The 14,266-nt window shown below is 35.9% G+C and overlaps 1 protein-coding gene across 1 annotated transcript in view; it reads right to left on the bottom strand.

Annotated features, from left to right (window-relative positions):
• Positions 1-843: 843 nt before the first annotated feature.
• CFAP47 (cilia and flagella associated protein 47) overlaps positions 844-14,266 on the bottom strand; it is a 307,856-nt gene continuing 294,433 nt past the window's right edge. Inside the window, exons 63-64 of the mRNA XM_053578992.1 lie at positions 7,739-7,907; positions 844-1,053 (exon numbers count right to left, since the gene is read on the bottom strand). Coding sequence (XP_053434967.1) covers positions 844-1,053; positions 7,739-7,907 — 379 coding nt within the window. The remainder of the gene's footprint in view (positions 1,054-7,738; positions 7,908-14,266) is intronic.

The following is a 14,266-nucleotide window of genomic DNA, read 5'->3' as shown; positions in this document are numbered from 1 at the left end:
GCCTCATTGCTGCATATCACTTTGGTCACCAGGTGGCCAAAGGGAGTACATTGAAGGTGACTATAGTGATATTCATCAATAAGATGTGTAGCACTGTTTTCTAGGATGAGTTCACAAATTTCATTGTCTGACCTTGTATGCAGAATCTAAAAAAGATGAAATTATAGAAGCAGGGAGTATAATGGTGATTCCCAGGGGCTAAAGAGACGGGGAGGATTGATAAATGTTGGCAAAAAGACAGAAAACTTCAGTTAGATAAGATGAATAATTCAAGGCATCACTTTTATATCATGGTAACTATAGTCAGAAACAATGTATACTTGAAAATTTCTAAGAGCATATATTAAGTGTTCTCACCAGAAAAAATATGTGAAGTAATGCATGTATTAATTAGTTCAGGTTAGCCATTCTATGTTGTACACATATTTCAAATATTGTGTTTTATACCATAAATATATATATATAATTTGTACTTGTTGCTTAAAAAAATAAAGACTAATAAGCAATATCTGGGATAGAAATGTAGCTGTAACAGCAACATTGGTTAGAAATATTTTTGTCATTGAAATTATGTGTCAATTTTATTACAAATGTACTCCTATGCTTTAAAACTAAAAACATACTAAAAATTGCAACTGAAGTCTGTTTTTTACAAGATGTATGTAACTCAGAAGTGAGGCATGACACAATCAGAGAATAGATTAAGTCACATTTTAAGAGACAAGAAAATACAGAAGGCCTATTCTAATCAAACTATTATTTCTCAGAAATATTCTAACCGAGGGGATAAAATTCATGAAAATTCTACTTGAGACCAAGAAATACCTTAGGAAAGAATTTTATTTATTTTTTCATAGTAGAATTATCACCTTTGGTGGTAGAAGACGCTCCTGACCTTAGGAATTTAGCATTTTCTTTGATAAAATTGCGTTGACGAGGTGGCTTAGGGTCATGCTTTCTGTTAATAGTATCAACTTTGGGTTTAACATTCATTACTGGCATAGATCCTTGAGGTAATCCATTGATCTTATACATCCAGTACATATCTGCTGTCTGAAAATAAAGAGAAAGAGATAGATTCTGTAGGACATATCCATGGGCTTAGTAAAACATAGGGAAAAGTTTACCATACCTAACAACTTTCTCTTCTCCGTATAGGGTATGAGCAAGGTATGAAACTAGGCTAACACATAATTAATGTAGAAAATGGGTTAAGAATTTATCTTTATTAATTAAGAGTTATTGACTTAAAAAAAGCAGTTAGAGCTTTGCCTGTAGGTGAACTAAGAATTGTATAAGACAAGGCAATTTATTTGGTTTGCATAAGACTGTTGTCTAGTATGAACTAAAAATGATGGAAACAACACCTTATAAGCATTTAAGTGTAGCCGTAGAAGTGACTGGTAAAATATGTTGAGCTGCTTATTAGATTATGAAAATTCATAATACACATAACCATATTAATAAACCAAGAGTGGTGTAAGATTATCATCGAAAGTCCTTATCTAAATCCAAGTGAATACAACTTACACAGGGATTATTTTAAAATTCTTCATTTCTTCTGCATATATGCACAGTAAGGCCATAATGAATTAGGCAATCTAGCATGTTCTGTATGTTGATATTTATACCTAAGTTCTATTACTATTGCAAAACTTCCTCATGCCACCTTTGTTTATATAGGCCTTCTTCCTCACACTAAGATTTGGACCATGTATCCTCAGAAAACTCATTCGGGATAAGTCCACACCAAGTGAATGTTGCGCGGCACTGAACTTGACATGTATTATGAAACCTATCAGTGAATATTGATTAAGTGCAGGAATTTCTTGCACATCTATCACAGTTTTGTTTTAAGCATATCTAGCCCTTTTATCTAGTGTTTATACTAATTATGTTTTCAGAATCAATTATTCAAAAGCATTAAAAACCAGGAAGCTTAATATAACTAAGTCAAACAAGATTTTACTTCACATAAGGATGTTTAATTTGAAAAACAAAACTATACTTTGGTGACTATTCATATGTCATTTTTGTGCATAATTTTTTCCAATACATTGGCATACTTCATGGGTACAAATGAGTGACCTAAATGAAAAGAACTGTACCATGCCCGTCACTTAGTACTAAAGGCTGAAGTACATGAAGGGCCCTGCTCGCATTACTGGCACTTAGTAGGTACAGCTGAGTGAGCTACAGGATACACTCCCACTCAGCACCTGCTGGGTATAAATGAGAACACAAATAGGGCCTTACTTCTTTATTTGGCACTTATATTTAAGACATTTTGAAAATAATTACCTATAAAACACTATTTTAAAAGTTCCGACTCTATTGCATGCATTTCAATTAAGATGTAAATAGTTTTACTAAGTGATGCTTAGTTGGCATATGTGTATATATACACATATATGGTAATGTGTATAAATATATATACACATATGTATGAAACTTCCATATATGTGGTGTGACATGAAGTTCACAAACTTGCTAAGCACTGTCCAAATAACTTGTAAGGTTTCATAACCTTGGTATGTCAGTGTCTAACAGCTGTGTTCATGGTGACGTGTGGCAGTGTCTTGCTGAGCGGCATTCATTATTATTGTTGCATGATTTTGTGTGCTGAATGACAACAGCTCCAATGGCCGTTCCAGAAAAAGAGTTCCAAAATTCCTTTGAAAGGTGGAGTGGGCACTGGTGTTGGTGCATGGAAGTACCTTCAAGGTGATCGTAACGATATTCAATGCTGAGGTATGTAGCACTTTTTCTAGGACAAGTTTGTGAACATAATTGTCAGACCTCATATACATATATACATACATACATATATCTAAACACACACATATATATGTGGAAGCTGTGTGTATATATATATAGAAGTTGTTCATGTTCTTTATTACAACATGCTACAACATGCTATATAATCATAGGTTTATTTTATGAAATAAAGATTAAACATTGTAGTTTTTACCTTATAGTTTTTTTAATCCAATTGTGAATAAAAGCAATTCCTTATTCATTTTTATAAAAAGATTTTAATTATATAGCTCTATATCTTCTATCCCTAATCTCCCTTTGGAAATATAAATACAAAGCAGAAGTTAAAATTCTGTAAGAATAAATTACTACTTCCATATTACTAATACTTCATAGAATCACTCTGTGGATTATTACAAAAGAATGCCAAATTGACAATTATACTTCTCGGTTTTTTATTTAAAGAAATAAAAACAAATTTTTAAACAGATGAATTTTCCATATTTAGGTAGTATCTCTGTGTTTTGAAAAGCGATCAAAGCTAATGACCTCATGGAATGGATAATCAAAGCTGTATTTTTAAAGGCTATTTCTATGAGTGAAATAATTGATAATTATCTATTAGCTGATGTGGTCTGTTCCCCCCTTCATCCCTCAGGTGTTTTAATTTCACCGCCTGCCCCAGCTTTTAATTACCTGTACCTACATCTTTTGTTAGGAAACCCCAGAAGGCTTCTCTTCTGGTGCCAGAGGTTTAACAATTCCTGGGAGCTTTCCTCAGTCAATGATCATAATGGTGGGCATTGGTGCATAAAACCTAGGGTGGCGCCTGTAGCTCAAGGAGTAGGCCGCCGGTCCCATATGCCGGAGGTGGCCTGTAGCTCAAGGAGTAGGCCGCCGGTCCCATATGCCGGAGGTGGTGGGTTCAAACCCAGCCCCAGCCAAAAACCACAAAAACAAAAAACAAAAACAACCTCCTTGCATCTTAAAAGTGAAAAATTTTCACACCGCTTCCCAGAGCTCTTCCATGAGCTTAATTTCCAGTTGCTCACTATGGCAGATGCCTTGATAAAGCACCCTTTGTTATTGGTTTCCTTTCTTTATCTCTCATCCTGGCTTCCCTACAACTGTTTCTTGAGATCACATAGAAAATATGCTTCTTGGACTTGAATCTTTATTTCAAGTTTTACTTCTGAGGAAATACAAACCAAGATATTCACACTGCCATTTGCAACAGTTTCATGCTAATCATGGCTTCCTTTTGAAGCAATGCATTTATACACATATTACCAATGTTTTGTTATGTTTCTAGTTATAACAGGAGCATCTATATGTAAATATTATTATATATGTTACATATGAAATAACCATCATATATAATCTCATGTACTATTATTACTATGTAAAATATATATATATAATTATAAAGCATCATGTTCTATCTTTGATAATCTGATAGTTTTCAGATTTTTATAAACTATTTAGGATTTACACTTGAGCAGATTTACTGCTCTGAATAGCACTGCATTTTGTAAATCACACTGAATAAGTTCACTTTAGTGCTCTTTGCCATATTTAAAACCCAGTTTTAAATTGTTATAAATGTAATTTAATTGAATAGGAAATTATGAAGCTTGCTAACATGATTGCTGAGGTTTATTAAGGCTGATATTTAATTATGCTGTTCTATTTTGTTTTGTTTTGCTTTTTGAGACAAAGTCTCCCTCTGTTGCCTGGGCTAGAGTACCACGGCATTAGCTTAGCTTACAGCAACCTCAAAATCCTGGCCTCAAGTGATCCTCCTGCCTTAGCCTCCAAGTAGCTGGGACTACAGGCACCTGCCCCAATGCCCAGATAATTTATAACAATCTCTCTTTAGTAGACACAGGGGTCTCCCTCTTGCTCAGGCTGGTCTCTAACTCCTGAGCTCAAGCAATCCACCCACTTCAGTTTCCCAAGAGTGCTATGATTACAGGCAGGAGCCACTATGCCCAGAGTAATTATACTATTTTTAAAAACCATCACTTTTATATCCAAGTGAAAGACAATGAAGATCTTATATTTATAAATACTGACTTAATTCTTAAAATCAATCATTTTATCATTTTAAAAGATGATAATATAAACAATAATTTTCATTTAGATAATGATTTAACTTTTAAATTGTCTTCACATTTATCATGTGAGTCCGCATGGTGTTGTCATTAAGAACTGCATTTTGGAGTCAAACTTCATGTGAATTATGATTTTGAAATCATTGGTTTGATATGACTCAATGGCATTATACTTAGCATAAAAAGCCTATTTCAAAAGCCAATTTCAAAGCCAATTACACAGTGCATGGTTCCATTCATATAATATTCTAGAAATGATGAGATTAGTGATTATAAGGGGTAGGGCAGGAATTACAGTGTTGGAATAATTGATAATTATCTATCAGCTGATGTGGTCTGTATAAAGGGTTAGCACAAGGTAGTTCCTCTGTGGTGATGGAACAGTTCTGTATCCGGTTATGGCTGCAGTTACATATATCTATACATGGGTTCAATTTGCCTAGAAACACGTACACACACGCATGCACACACACAATGTGAAAAATCCCCAAAATGTAATAAAGACTCTAGTTACAAGTATTTTACCAATGTCAGTTTCCTTGTTTTAAAATTTTCCTAAAGTTATGTAAGACACCACCGTTGGGGGAAGGCTTCACAGGATTCTCTATTATTTTTGCAACTTCCTTGGGTCCATATTTTTTAAGTTAAAATATTATCAGATTTATGAGTCAACTGGAAATTTAAACATTAAATGATCATTTGATATGTGTTGATGTTTAGAATTCTTTTTATATGTGATGATTGTCTCACACTTACGATTTTTGTCTTAGAGATTACCAGAAAATAGTTTTAAATAATACAATGTCTGAGAGTTTCTTCAAAATAATAGGGAAGGTGGGGAAGAGAACGGGCATATAGGTGAAGCAGGAGTAGCCATGAGTTGGTAAGTGTTCACACTGGATGATGTGTGCTTGGGGATTAATTATTCTATTTCTTCATGTATTTGGAATTTTTCATTATAAAAGTGGAATCAACAAAACAGCAATTCTTTCTTTTCCTTTATTTAATATTTCAATAGATTTAAGGCAGTGGTTCTCAACCTTCCTAATGCCTTGACCCTTTAATACAGTTCTTCATGTTGTGATGACCCCCAACCATAAAATTATTTTTGTTGTGGTTGAGGGTCACCACAACATGAAGAACTGTATTAAAGGGTTGTGGCACTAGGAAGGTTGAGAACCACTGATTTAGGGGGTACAAGTGTCTTTAGTTACATGGATGAATTGTATAATGCTTAAGTCGGGGCTTTAAGTGTACCCATCACCTGAATAGTATACATGTTTTAATCTCAATTTTCCCCACATAAGTTTTATCAACTTGTTATACTTCAAGCTAACTGGAAATGACGTATTCTCAGTTGATCTCACATACTACCTTATTCTCTCACGTAAAACCTTCAGTGGTGCCACCAATAATTTAATTTTTGAATCAGTACAGGGAAACCAGGCACAGATTTTGTTGGTGAAGGCGCAGTTAATTTCAGAAATGTCCATTGCATGCTAGATAAAAGAACAACATTTTCCTTTGCACATATTTTTAAAGATGTCACTTAACCTCTTAGTGTAAACAAGCAGGTACAATAACGCGATCACTTTAAATCAAGTTTCAATGAAGATAACAGGATATGTGCAGCTAGTCAACAAAGCTTTCATCTTCTTCCTACCTATGTTGTAAAGATTCTTACAAAGATAAATAAATAGAAATGACTTTCTCAAACAATATTCAACATTTCATTTTCTCTGTTCATTAGAGCAATATCATTTTTTCCCTATGGCACTGCCTAATTATTGCTTGATTCAAAAGTCTAGAAATCACTTTGGGACCTGTAGTTGTGTGTTATAATATAGCAACATGCTCCTTGTGCCTATGCTACTGAAAATAAACAGTGGTAATAGGTCTTTTCAGAAATAATCTAAAAGTTGTCTTTAGCCTTAAAGTTATTTCTATAAATATTAGTGAAATTTTATAGACAAATTTTGGTTACTGAATTTTCAAAGTTGTATTTACCTTAATAGTAAATAAAATGATCACTTTAACATACTTCTAAATTAATGACCCACTTTACATTTCTTTTTATTTTTTTCTTTTTTTTTTTTTAATTTATTTGAGACAGAGTTTCACTCTGTTGTCCAGCCCAGGCTACAGTATCATAGCATCAACCTAGTTCACAGCAACCTCAAACTCCTAGGCTCAAGAGCTCAAGCAATCCTCCTGCCCTCAGCTTCCTAAGTAGCTGGGACCACAGGTGCCTGCCACAATGTCTGGAAAAATTTTCTATTTTTACTAGATATAAGGTCTGCTCTTACTCAGGTTGTCTTGAACTCCTGAGCTCAGTCCCCCCACCTCAGCCTCCTAGAGTGCTAGTTTTACAGGTGTGAGCCACCACACCCGTCCATGTTTTCTTTTTCAATTCCAAATAAATTGTATCTTCTGTTCCATTTCTTCATTTTAGACTTCAACGTCTTGACAATACTCTGTCTTAAAGATTACACAATCTCTACCTCAGATAAGCTACAGTTCACAAAGTTGTTGAATAGGTATATCACAGAAAATGATACGTGACTATACAAATCACTAACAGTCATTATTATCTCTCCCACATTTCCTTAGTATGGAATGGAAGTAATTCCTTAATTTCCCCTAGTGCTGAGATCCTTTCTTAAATGCACCATACTTAAAATTCTGCATCTCAACAAAAGAAAAGTAAAAAAAAAAAAAAAAGGATAGAACAGTTGAAATAAATCGACTTTTATAAGGCAATATTATTATTCTTTACCTGCGACCATTTGGTAAACCTTTTCCTTCCTGTCCACTTAATGCCTTTGGTCACATCAAATATTTTTTACTATTGCTTTTATATAACTTACCTGTACCACTAATGTTGCCTTGTATGTTTTGCTGTACATTTGGGGTTTAAATCCTACAGTGATGAGAGTTCCTTTGGTGTGAAAAGGAAGAAGTTCTCCAGTTTGAGGTCTTACGAAAAACTCTGGATCACTGCCAGGTAGGAAGTATGCAGTGAATGGTTCAGAGTGTCTGGAATAAAAGTATAAATGACATTCTATTAATTTTTATCATTATCTCATTCTCTTTAAGATAGCTTGACAATTAGAGTTTGAATTCCACTGTAATAGACTATAATTAAACATTAATGCTAAATGCTTACCAAATCATAGTGAGATGGCATTTTTTTTTAATTACTGAAAAGTGTTATTCTTCTCAGGGTAACAAAATAAAATCCTAAAGTTTTTTTCAACCACATATTTATTGTGTATAGAGAAAAAAACTTAGTCCTTATAAAAACTGGAAGAATTCAATGTCCGAAAATAAAATTCAAGCATTCATAAATAAATCCATATGCAAAATGACAACCACTAAAACTATCATAAACCCTTTAATTTCTACTATTATTCCATGGTGATAATTTGGTCACTCTCCTTTAGCTTTCCACTTGCTAAGTAAGATAAAAGCATTTTACAGTTTCATTAAGCATTCTTGGGCTGGAATATTGGTTGCTAGGATCTGAAGACAACTGAGTGACATTTAAGCTTCAAATGACTATCTTCATGTCAAGGTTGACTATATTCGAGATAAAGACTGTGAAAGAAGGTAGAGGACTTTTTCGTAGAATAAAGCACAGAAGGGCACACTTCACAGGAAATTGTAAGGAATTTAAAATCCCAACTGACAGGGGATATGCAGACAAATAGTCAGTACAGCCTCTGAAAACAGATTCAACAGTGAAACTTGGAAGAGGACAGAGGGAAGATTCAGGGGGAACTCCCTGATTCATTCTGCAAATATGTATTAAGTATCATGACAGAGGTTTGAGATATGGACTGTGGATATAGATGGCCTAGATTTAAATCATAGCTTTATCCAGGTGCATGACTTCAGACAATTTACCTTTTTGTACCTCAGTTTTGTGATCTGTTAAATTGAAATTAATTGTCATTGTAAAGCTTTTAAATTAGTGCTTGACACATGGAAAGTGCTTTATGGGCACAATGAAAGGTATCCAGCACAGCCCCTGGTTGAAGGACCCAACTACAACTTGAACTTTACCTAACAAATGCAAACAATGTAACCTAATCATTTGTACTCTCATATTTATCTGAAATAATAAAGTCAAAAAATAAAAAATGTTATTGAGAATATAGAGAAAATGGAATGCTTATACAATGTTGGTGGGATTGAAAATTACTATAACTTCTATGGAAGCAGTATAGAGATTTCTCAGGGAATTAAAAATAGAACTACCATTTGGTCTAGCAATCCCACTACTGGGTATCTACCCACAGAGAAAGAAATTAATATATGGAAAAATATCCTCACTCATATGTTTACTACAGCACTATTCACAATAGCAAAGATATGGAATCAATGTAAGTGAATAGTGACAGATGACTAGATTTAAAAAAATGTGACACACACAAAAAAGAATTAGCCAATGAGGGCGGCGCCTGTGGCTCAAAGGAGTAGGGCACCAGCCCCATATGCTGGAGGTGGCAGGTTCAAACCCAGCCCAAGCCAAAAACTGAACTTTACCTAGCAAAAAAAAAAAAAAAAAAAAAAGAATTAGCCGATGATACTTTACTTATCATTGTAATTGTTATTTTAAAATATTTTATTACCAGTGCTAAGCAATGATGAATGATCCAACAAATGAGAATGAATAAGGTAGAGTGCTTAGTGCTTAGGGGGATAAAGTCAGCAGGATGGACAGGCACAGGAACTCCCAGATCCTGCTTCCACCAATGAAGACACTAATCCAACAATTCATGAAACAATTTCCTTTGTGAAAAATCCAGAAACCATTAAGAGGCTTCTGTACTACAGTACAGTAAGAAGCAATTCCCACTGAAGCCATAGGACAATTCTTGGCATTCTCTTCCCATAGATCTCCCTTGGCACAGTGCCGTATGATCATAAGGAAATACCCAGTTCCTGCTTACCTCTGGGGAAGGAAAAAGAAATTTGGACCAGATGGTCAATGTTCTAACTTTGCAGGATGTTGAGGTTTCTCAAGGAGTGGCTTGTGGCTTGCCCATCTCAGAATGCTGATGGGACTTAGTATGCTCTATAATGCTGGAAACCATTGAGAACAATAAAAAGGTTGGGTACTGTGCTGCTGCTTCAGAAATTACAAACTCCTGAAGGAAAAGAGACATCCAAACCCTCTAAATGGGAATATACACGAACAAATCCGGAAAAGATACATCCATATACAAAAGGCCTCTAGGGGGAAGGGGGAAAGGGGAAAGGGAGGGAAGGAAGGGGGGAGGTGGGCAGAGGGAGTGTGAGTGGTGGGATTACATCTGCAGTGCATCTTACGAGGGTGTATGTGAAACTTAGTAAATGTAGAATGTAAATGTCTTAACACAATAACTAAGAAAATGCCAGGAAGGTTATGTTAACCAGTGTGATGAAGATGTGTCAAACCGTCTATAAAACCAGTGTATGGTGCCCCATGATTGCATTAATGTACACAGCTATGATTTAATAAAAAAAAATTAAATTAAATTAAAAAAAAGGCCTCTAGAATCTCCAGCCATACTAGTTGATGAAGATCTTTCTATGTACAAAGGCAGTCTTTAAAGATGGGGAGAAGAGGCCTTTAAAAATACACTAATACCCCAGCTGCTTAGGAGGCTGAGGCAAGAGAATCGCTTAAGCCCAGGAGTTGGAGGTTGCTGTGAGCTGTGTGAGGCCATGGCACTCTACAGAGGGCCATAAAGTGAGACTCTGTCTCTACAAAATAAATAAATAAATAAATAAATAAATAAAAAATAAAAATACACTAATACCAACACAGAGTTACAAGGAACATGGACAAACAGGAAAAAAATAGCTCAATAAAAGAACAAAATAAGTTTCTGGAAACTGATCCTAAAAAAACAGAAGTATATGACTACCTGTTAAGTAACTCAAATATGTTCAATGAACTCAAGCAAATCATCCATGAACAAAATTAGAATCTCATGAAACAAATAGAAAATATAAAAAGAACCAAACAGAAAATTTGAAGCTGAAGAAGTTAGTAATCAATAGCTAATGAAAACAAACAAACAAATAAATTCTGGAGCTGAAAAATAAAATGAAAAATGAGAGAAAGAAAGAGAGAGAGAGAGAGAGAGAGAAAAGCAGATTTGTTCAAGCCAAAGAAATAATCTGTGAACTTTGCATACAGGTCATTTAAAAATATCTTTGTCAGAGGAGAACAAAAAAAAAAAGTAAGAACAGGAATGAAGAAAATCTATGGGATTTATACCATACCATCAAGAGAATTAAGATTTGGAAAGGTAATGTTAGTAAGATGGTGGCATAGGAGATCCCAGTCTTCCTTCCTTTCACAAAGAGCAACAATTTGGCAGTTATGTATGAAGGAAAATCACACTGGAAGAGCTCATGAGGCTACTTACAAAGCTCCAACAATAGAGTAAAAAAGTAAAATCCTGAGAAGAATGGTTACAATGAAAGGGTAGGAAAATAATATCATTTTGCCTGCCTCACCCCACATCCTCCAGGCCAGCACTTCTGAGCACAGAGATGGAACTCCTTGTCTTGTGAAGGGAAATAAAGGTGGGATAAACAGCTCGCTTCCTAACATTTTCTGGAACTTCCCAGGAAAACAGCTTCAACTTCACGCTCTCCAGATCACTGAAGGGACTAGCATAACTGAGATGTGGGGAGAAGGCTCAGAACAAAGAACAGAGTAGAGACTATGGATAGCAGCCATGTGGCAGGAGTCACAGGTGCTTAGTGTTCTGTCCTGCATGGGACTACATTAGACTTCTCAATTGAGGACCCCCCAAACCCTCTTAGCTGTTATGCACTCCTGCACACAAACTTGTGACCCAATGGCTAGAACCATTGAGCTTGTGACCTCAGCTAACTCAATGCTGCCTAGTATTTTGCTAGGATATTTTTATAAATCAGAATGGAGGAGGTTCCTGTGTCTGCACGGCCTTCACTATCTTTGATTTCCATCCTCTTTGGGAAAGATGCAGAAATATCCAAAAAGGTTACACAAACAAAAAAAAAATATTAGCCACAAAAATTTGGAATTATAAGTCTTATAAATAGAGAGAAAAATTATTGGTAGCATAAGAATTGTAGCTTTTGGAACTTTATTCAGATACTCAGTGGTAGATAGTTGGTGAATTAGTGTAGCAAAACTCCATAATTTGTTCATGAAATAATAAGTCTCCTTTATGAAAGACTTAAAAATTCAGCTTATTAATAAGGGAGTTTTGTCTTATTTATAACAGAAGTTTAAAAAGTGGTATAATTCTAAAGAGCAACTGCTTATATAGAAAACTGTGATCCACTTTTCTGTATTTTTTTTTTTTTTTTGGCCGGGGCTGGGCTTGAACCCGCCACCTCCGGCATATGGGACCGGCGCCCTACCCGTTGAGCCACAGGCGCCGCCCTACTTTTCTGTATTTTTAAAGTTGAAGCACAAGAATGGGGTCTGGAATCTTTGGGAAACATTTATGGCCAATGATAAGCTATGAAATTTGTCCTTCTTTAATACATCATGTTGTATTTAAAAAAAAATTACATAAAACCTTACAGCTAATCCTTGATCTGAGAAAAAAAAAATATTGCTGTCTGGCTCTATGAATAAACAGTAAACATAATAATAGCCATCATTCATTAAACTTTTGCCATATTATATTTCAATCAACTCTCTTAAATAAATCTGGGAGAAGATTTTAACCCAAATGGAAGGATTTAGAGTGGTTTTCCAGGAAGGTACAGGGGAGACAAGAGCCTGGGGCCTAGAACTGGGGAAATGAGGAAGACAGATCCTCTGTGCACGAAGCAGCTGTAAAGACTGCTCTCTTGATGTGAGAAAGAGGCACTGATGTGGTAGTCTGCCCTTGCTACACAATAGCACCTGCTGCTCGTGACAGCAGTCGTGACTACATGAGGAAAATCACTACCTACGTGATGGAGAAGAGTGTCCCACCCCTGTTTCTTTTGTGATAGATGATACATGTATGACAATTTCTCTGGGCTCCACTGGAAGCCTGGGCCCCTATCCAAGGAGGAGAAAAGCCTAAGCAGAGGCATCTCTACCCTCGAGGAAGACAGAGACAGGAGCAGCACAAAGACTCTTCAGGAAGCCCAAGGGGCCTGCAGTAGAGTCAGGTGAGTCAGGGAAGGCAAGGTGGGAAGGGAAGGGAAATGGCAAATTTGAGATGCCTGAGAAGTATCCTCCCTTTTAGAGGCAGAGAGTAGAAATAGGAGGACCCCAGACGCAATAATCCAGACATGTGATAAATGTACATCTGGCCTGTAGTCTTCAATTCAGGTCCTGTGCAAATCCCTGTCAACCAGACAACCATCAGTGCATTAATTATTATTACCATTTTGCCACCATGATGTGCAGATTTGACTGCTTAATACAGCAACCTAGATTTCTCTTGTGAGATAAATCTTTAAAATGCCAGCTTTTAAACCGAATTCCCATACCATTAATCCTTGATACTGACATGTAGCTTGTGTAGTTTCAAGTATTCGTAAGAACCCTGACATTGCACTGCTAGAGTGCCTGTCATTTCATGGAGGCACACATTTGAACTACCCAAACTGCACATGAGGTGATGCGTGACTGAGTCTGGCCTACTCTTGGGCTTCCTCGGGAAAATGTTTTATCTGTCTGACTCATTCCATATGCAACAACAAAAATAATGTTTCGTTTTGAAAATTAGATCAAAATTTTAAATGTCAGCTATTGCTGCTGATGTAACAAGCTACACAGTGTCACTTCCCCTGAGGCTTCAAATGTTCACAGCACCAAACAAAATACCCTCTAATACATTTTGAAATGCCACCTAAGTGGATATCCTTGCCCCTGGCTGAAAATCACTGGACTCAGTCCCAAAGCTCATTTCCTTGCTCTTTCTTGGCACTGCCTCAACCATGTGACCCCTTCGAACTTGTAAAATTCCATATACATAGACACAATGATTATTGGTACATAATCCCAACAGTCTACTTTAATGGGCATCGGTGTTGCCTCAGGGAGGTCCTTTTCTTCATCCAGTGGTTTGAAAATTTCTATTTTGTTGATTTATATTTTTATCTGTAGATTCTTACGTTCAAGCAAGTCACACAGAAACACAAACAAAGAAATCAGATGAAAATAGTGCTTGTCTGTTTCAATAGTAAGAGTCTGTGTGGGTGTGTTGAGGGGACAGGAAGACTGGGAGGAAGACAGTGGAGTAGGATTTAAAAATAAGCACCTTAATCCAAATGGATAAGGCTCTGAGAGGAGCATTCCAGAGCCTAATAATGATAGATATTTCTAGAAATTATTTATTCCTTTGTGTGGTGTTCCTTAAATTATACTTCCCACTAGGATACCTGTTCTACCTATAGCTGGC

Source organism: Nycticebus coucang, chromosome X, assembly GCF_027406575.1.
Source record: "Nycticebus coucang isolate mNycCou1 chromosome X, mNycCou1.pri, whole genome shotgun sequence".
Classification (NCBI taxonomy): domain Eukaryota; kingdom Metazoa; phylum Chordata; class Mammalia; order Primates; family Lorisidae; genus Nycticebus; species Nycticebus coucang.
Note: the sequence above shows the minus strand (reverse complement) of the source record. Positions and strands in the feature narration are given on the sequence as shown.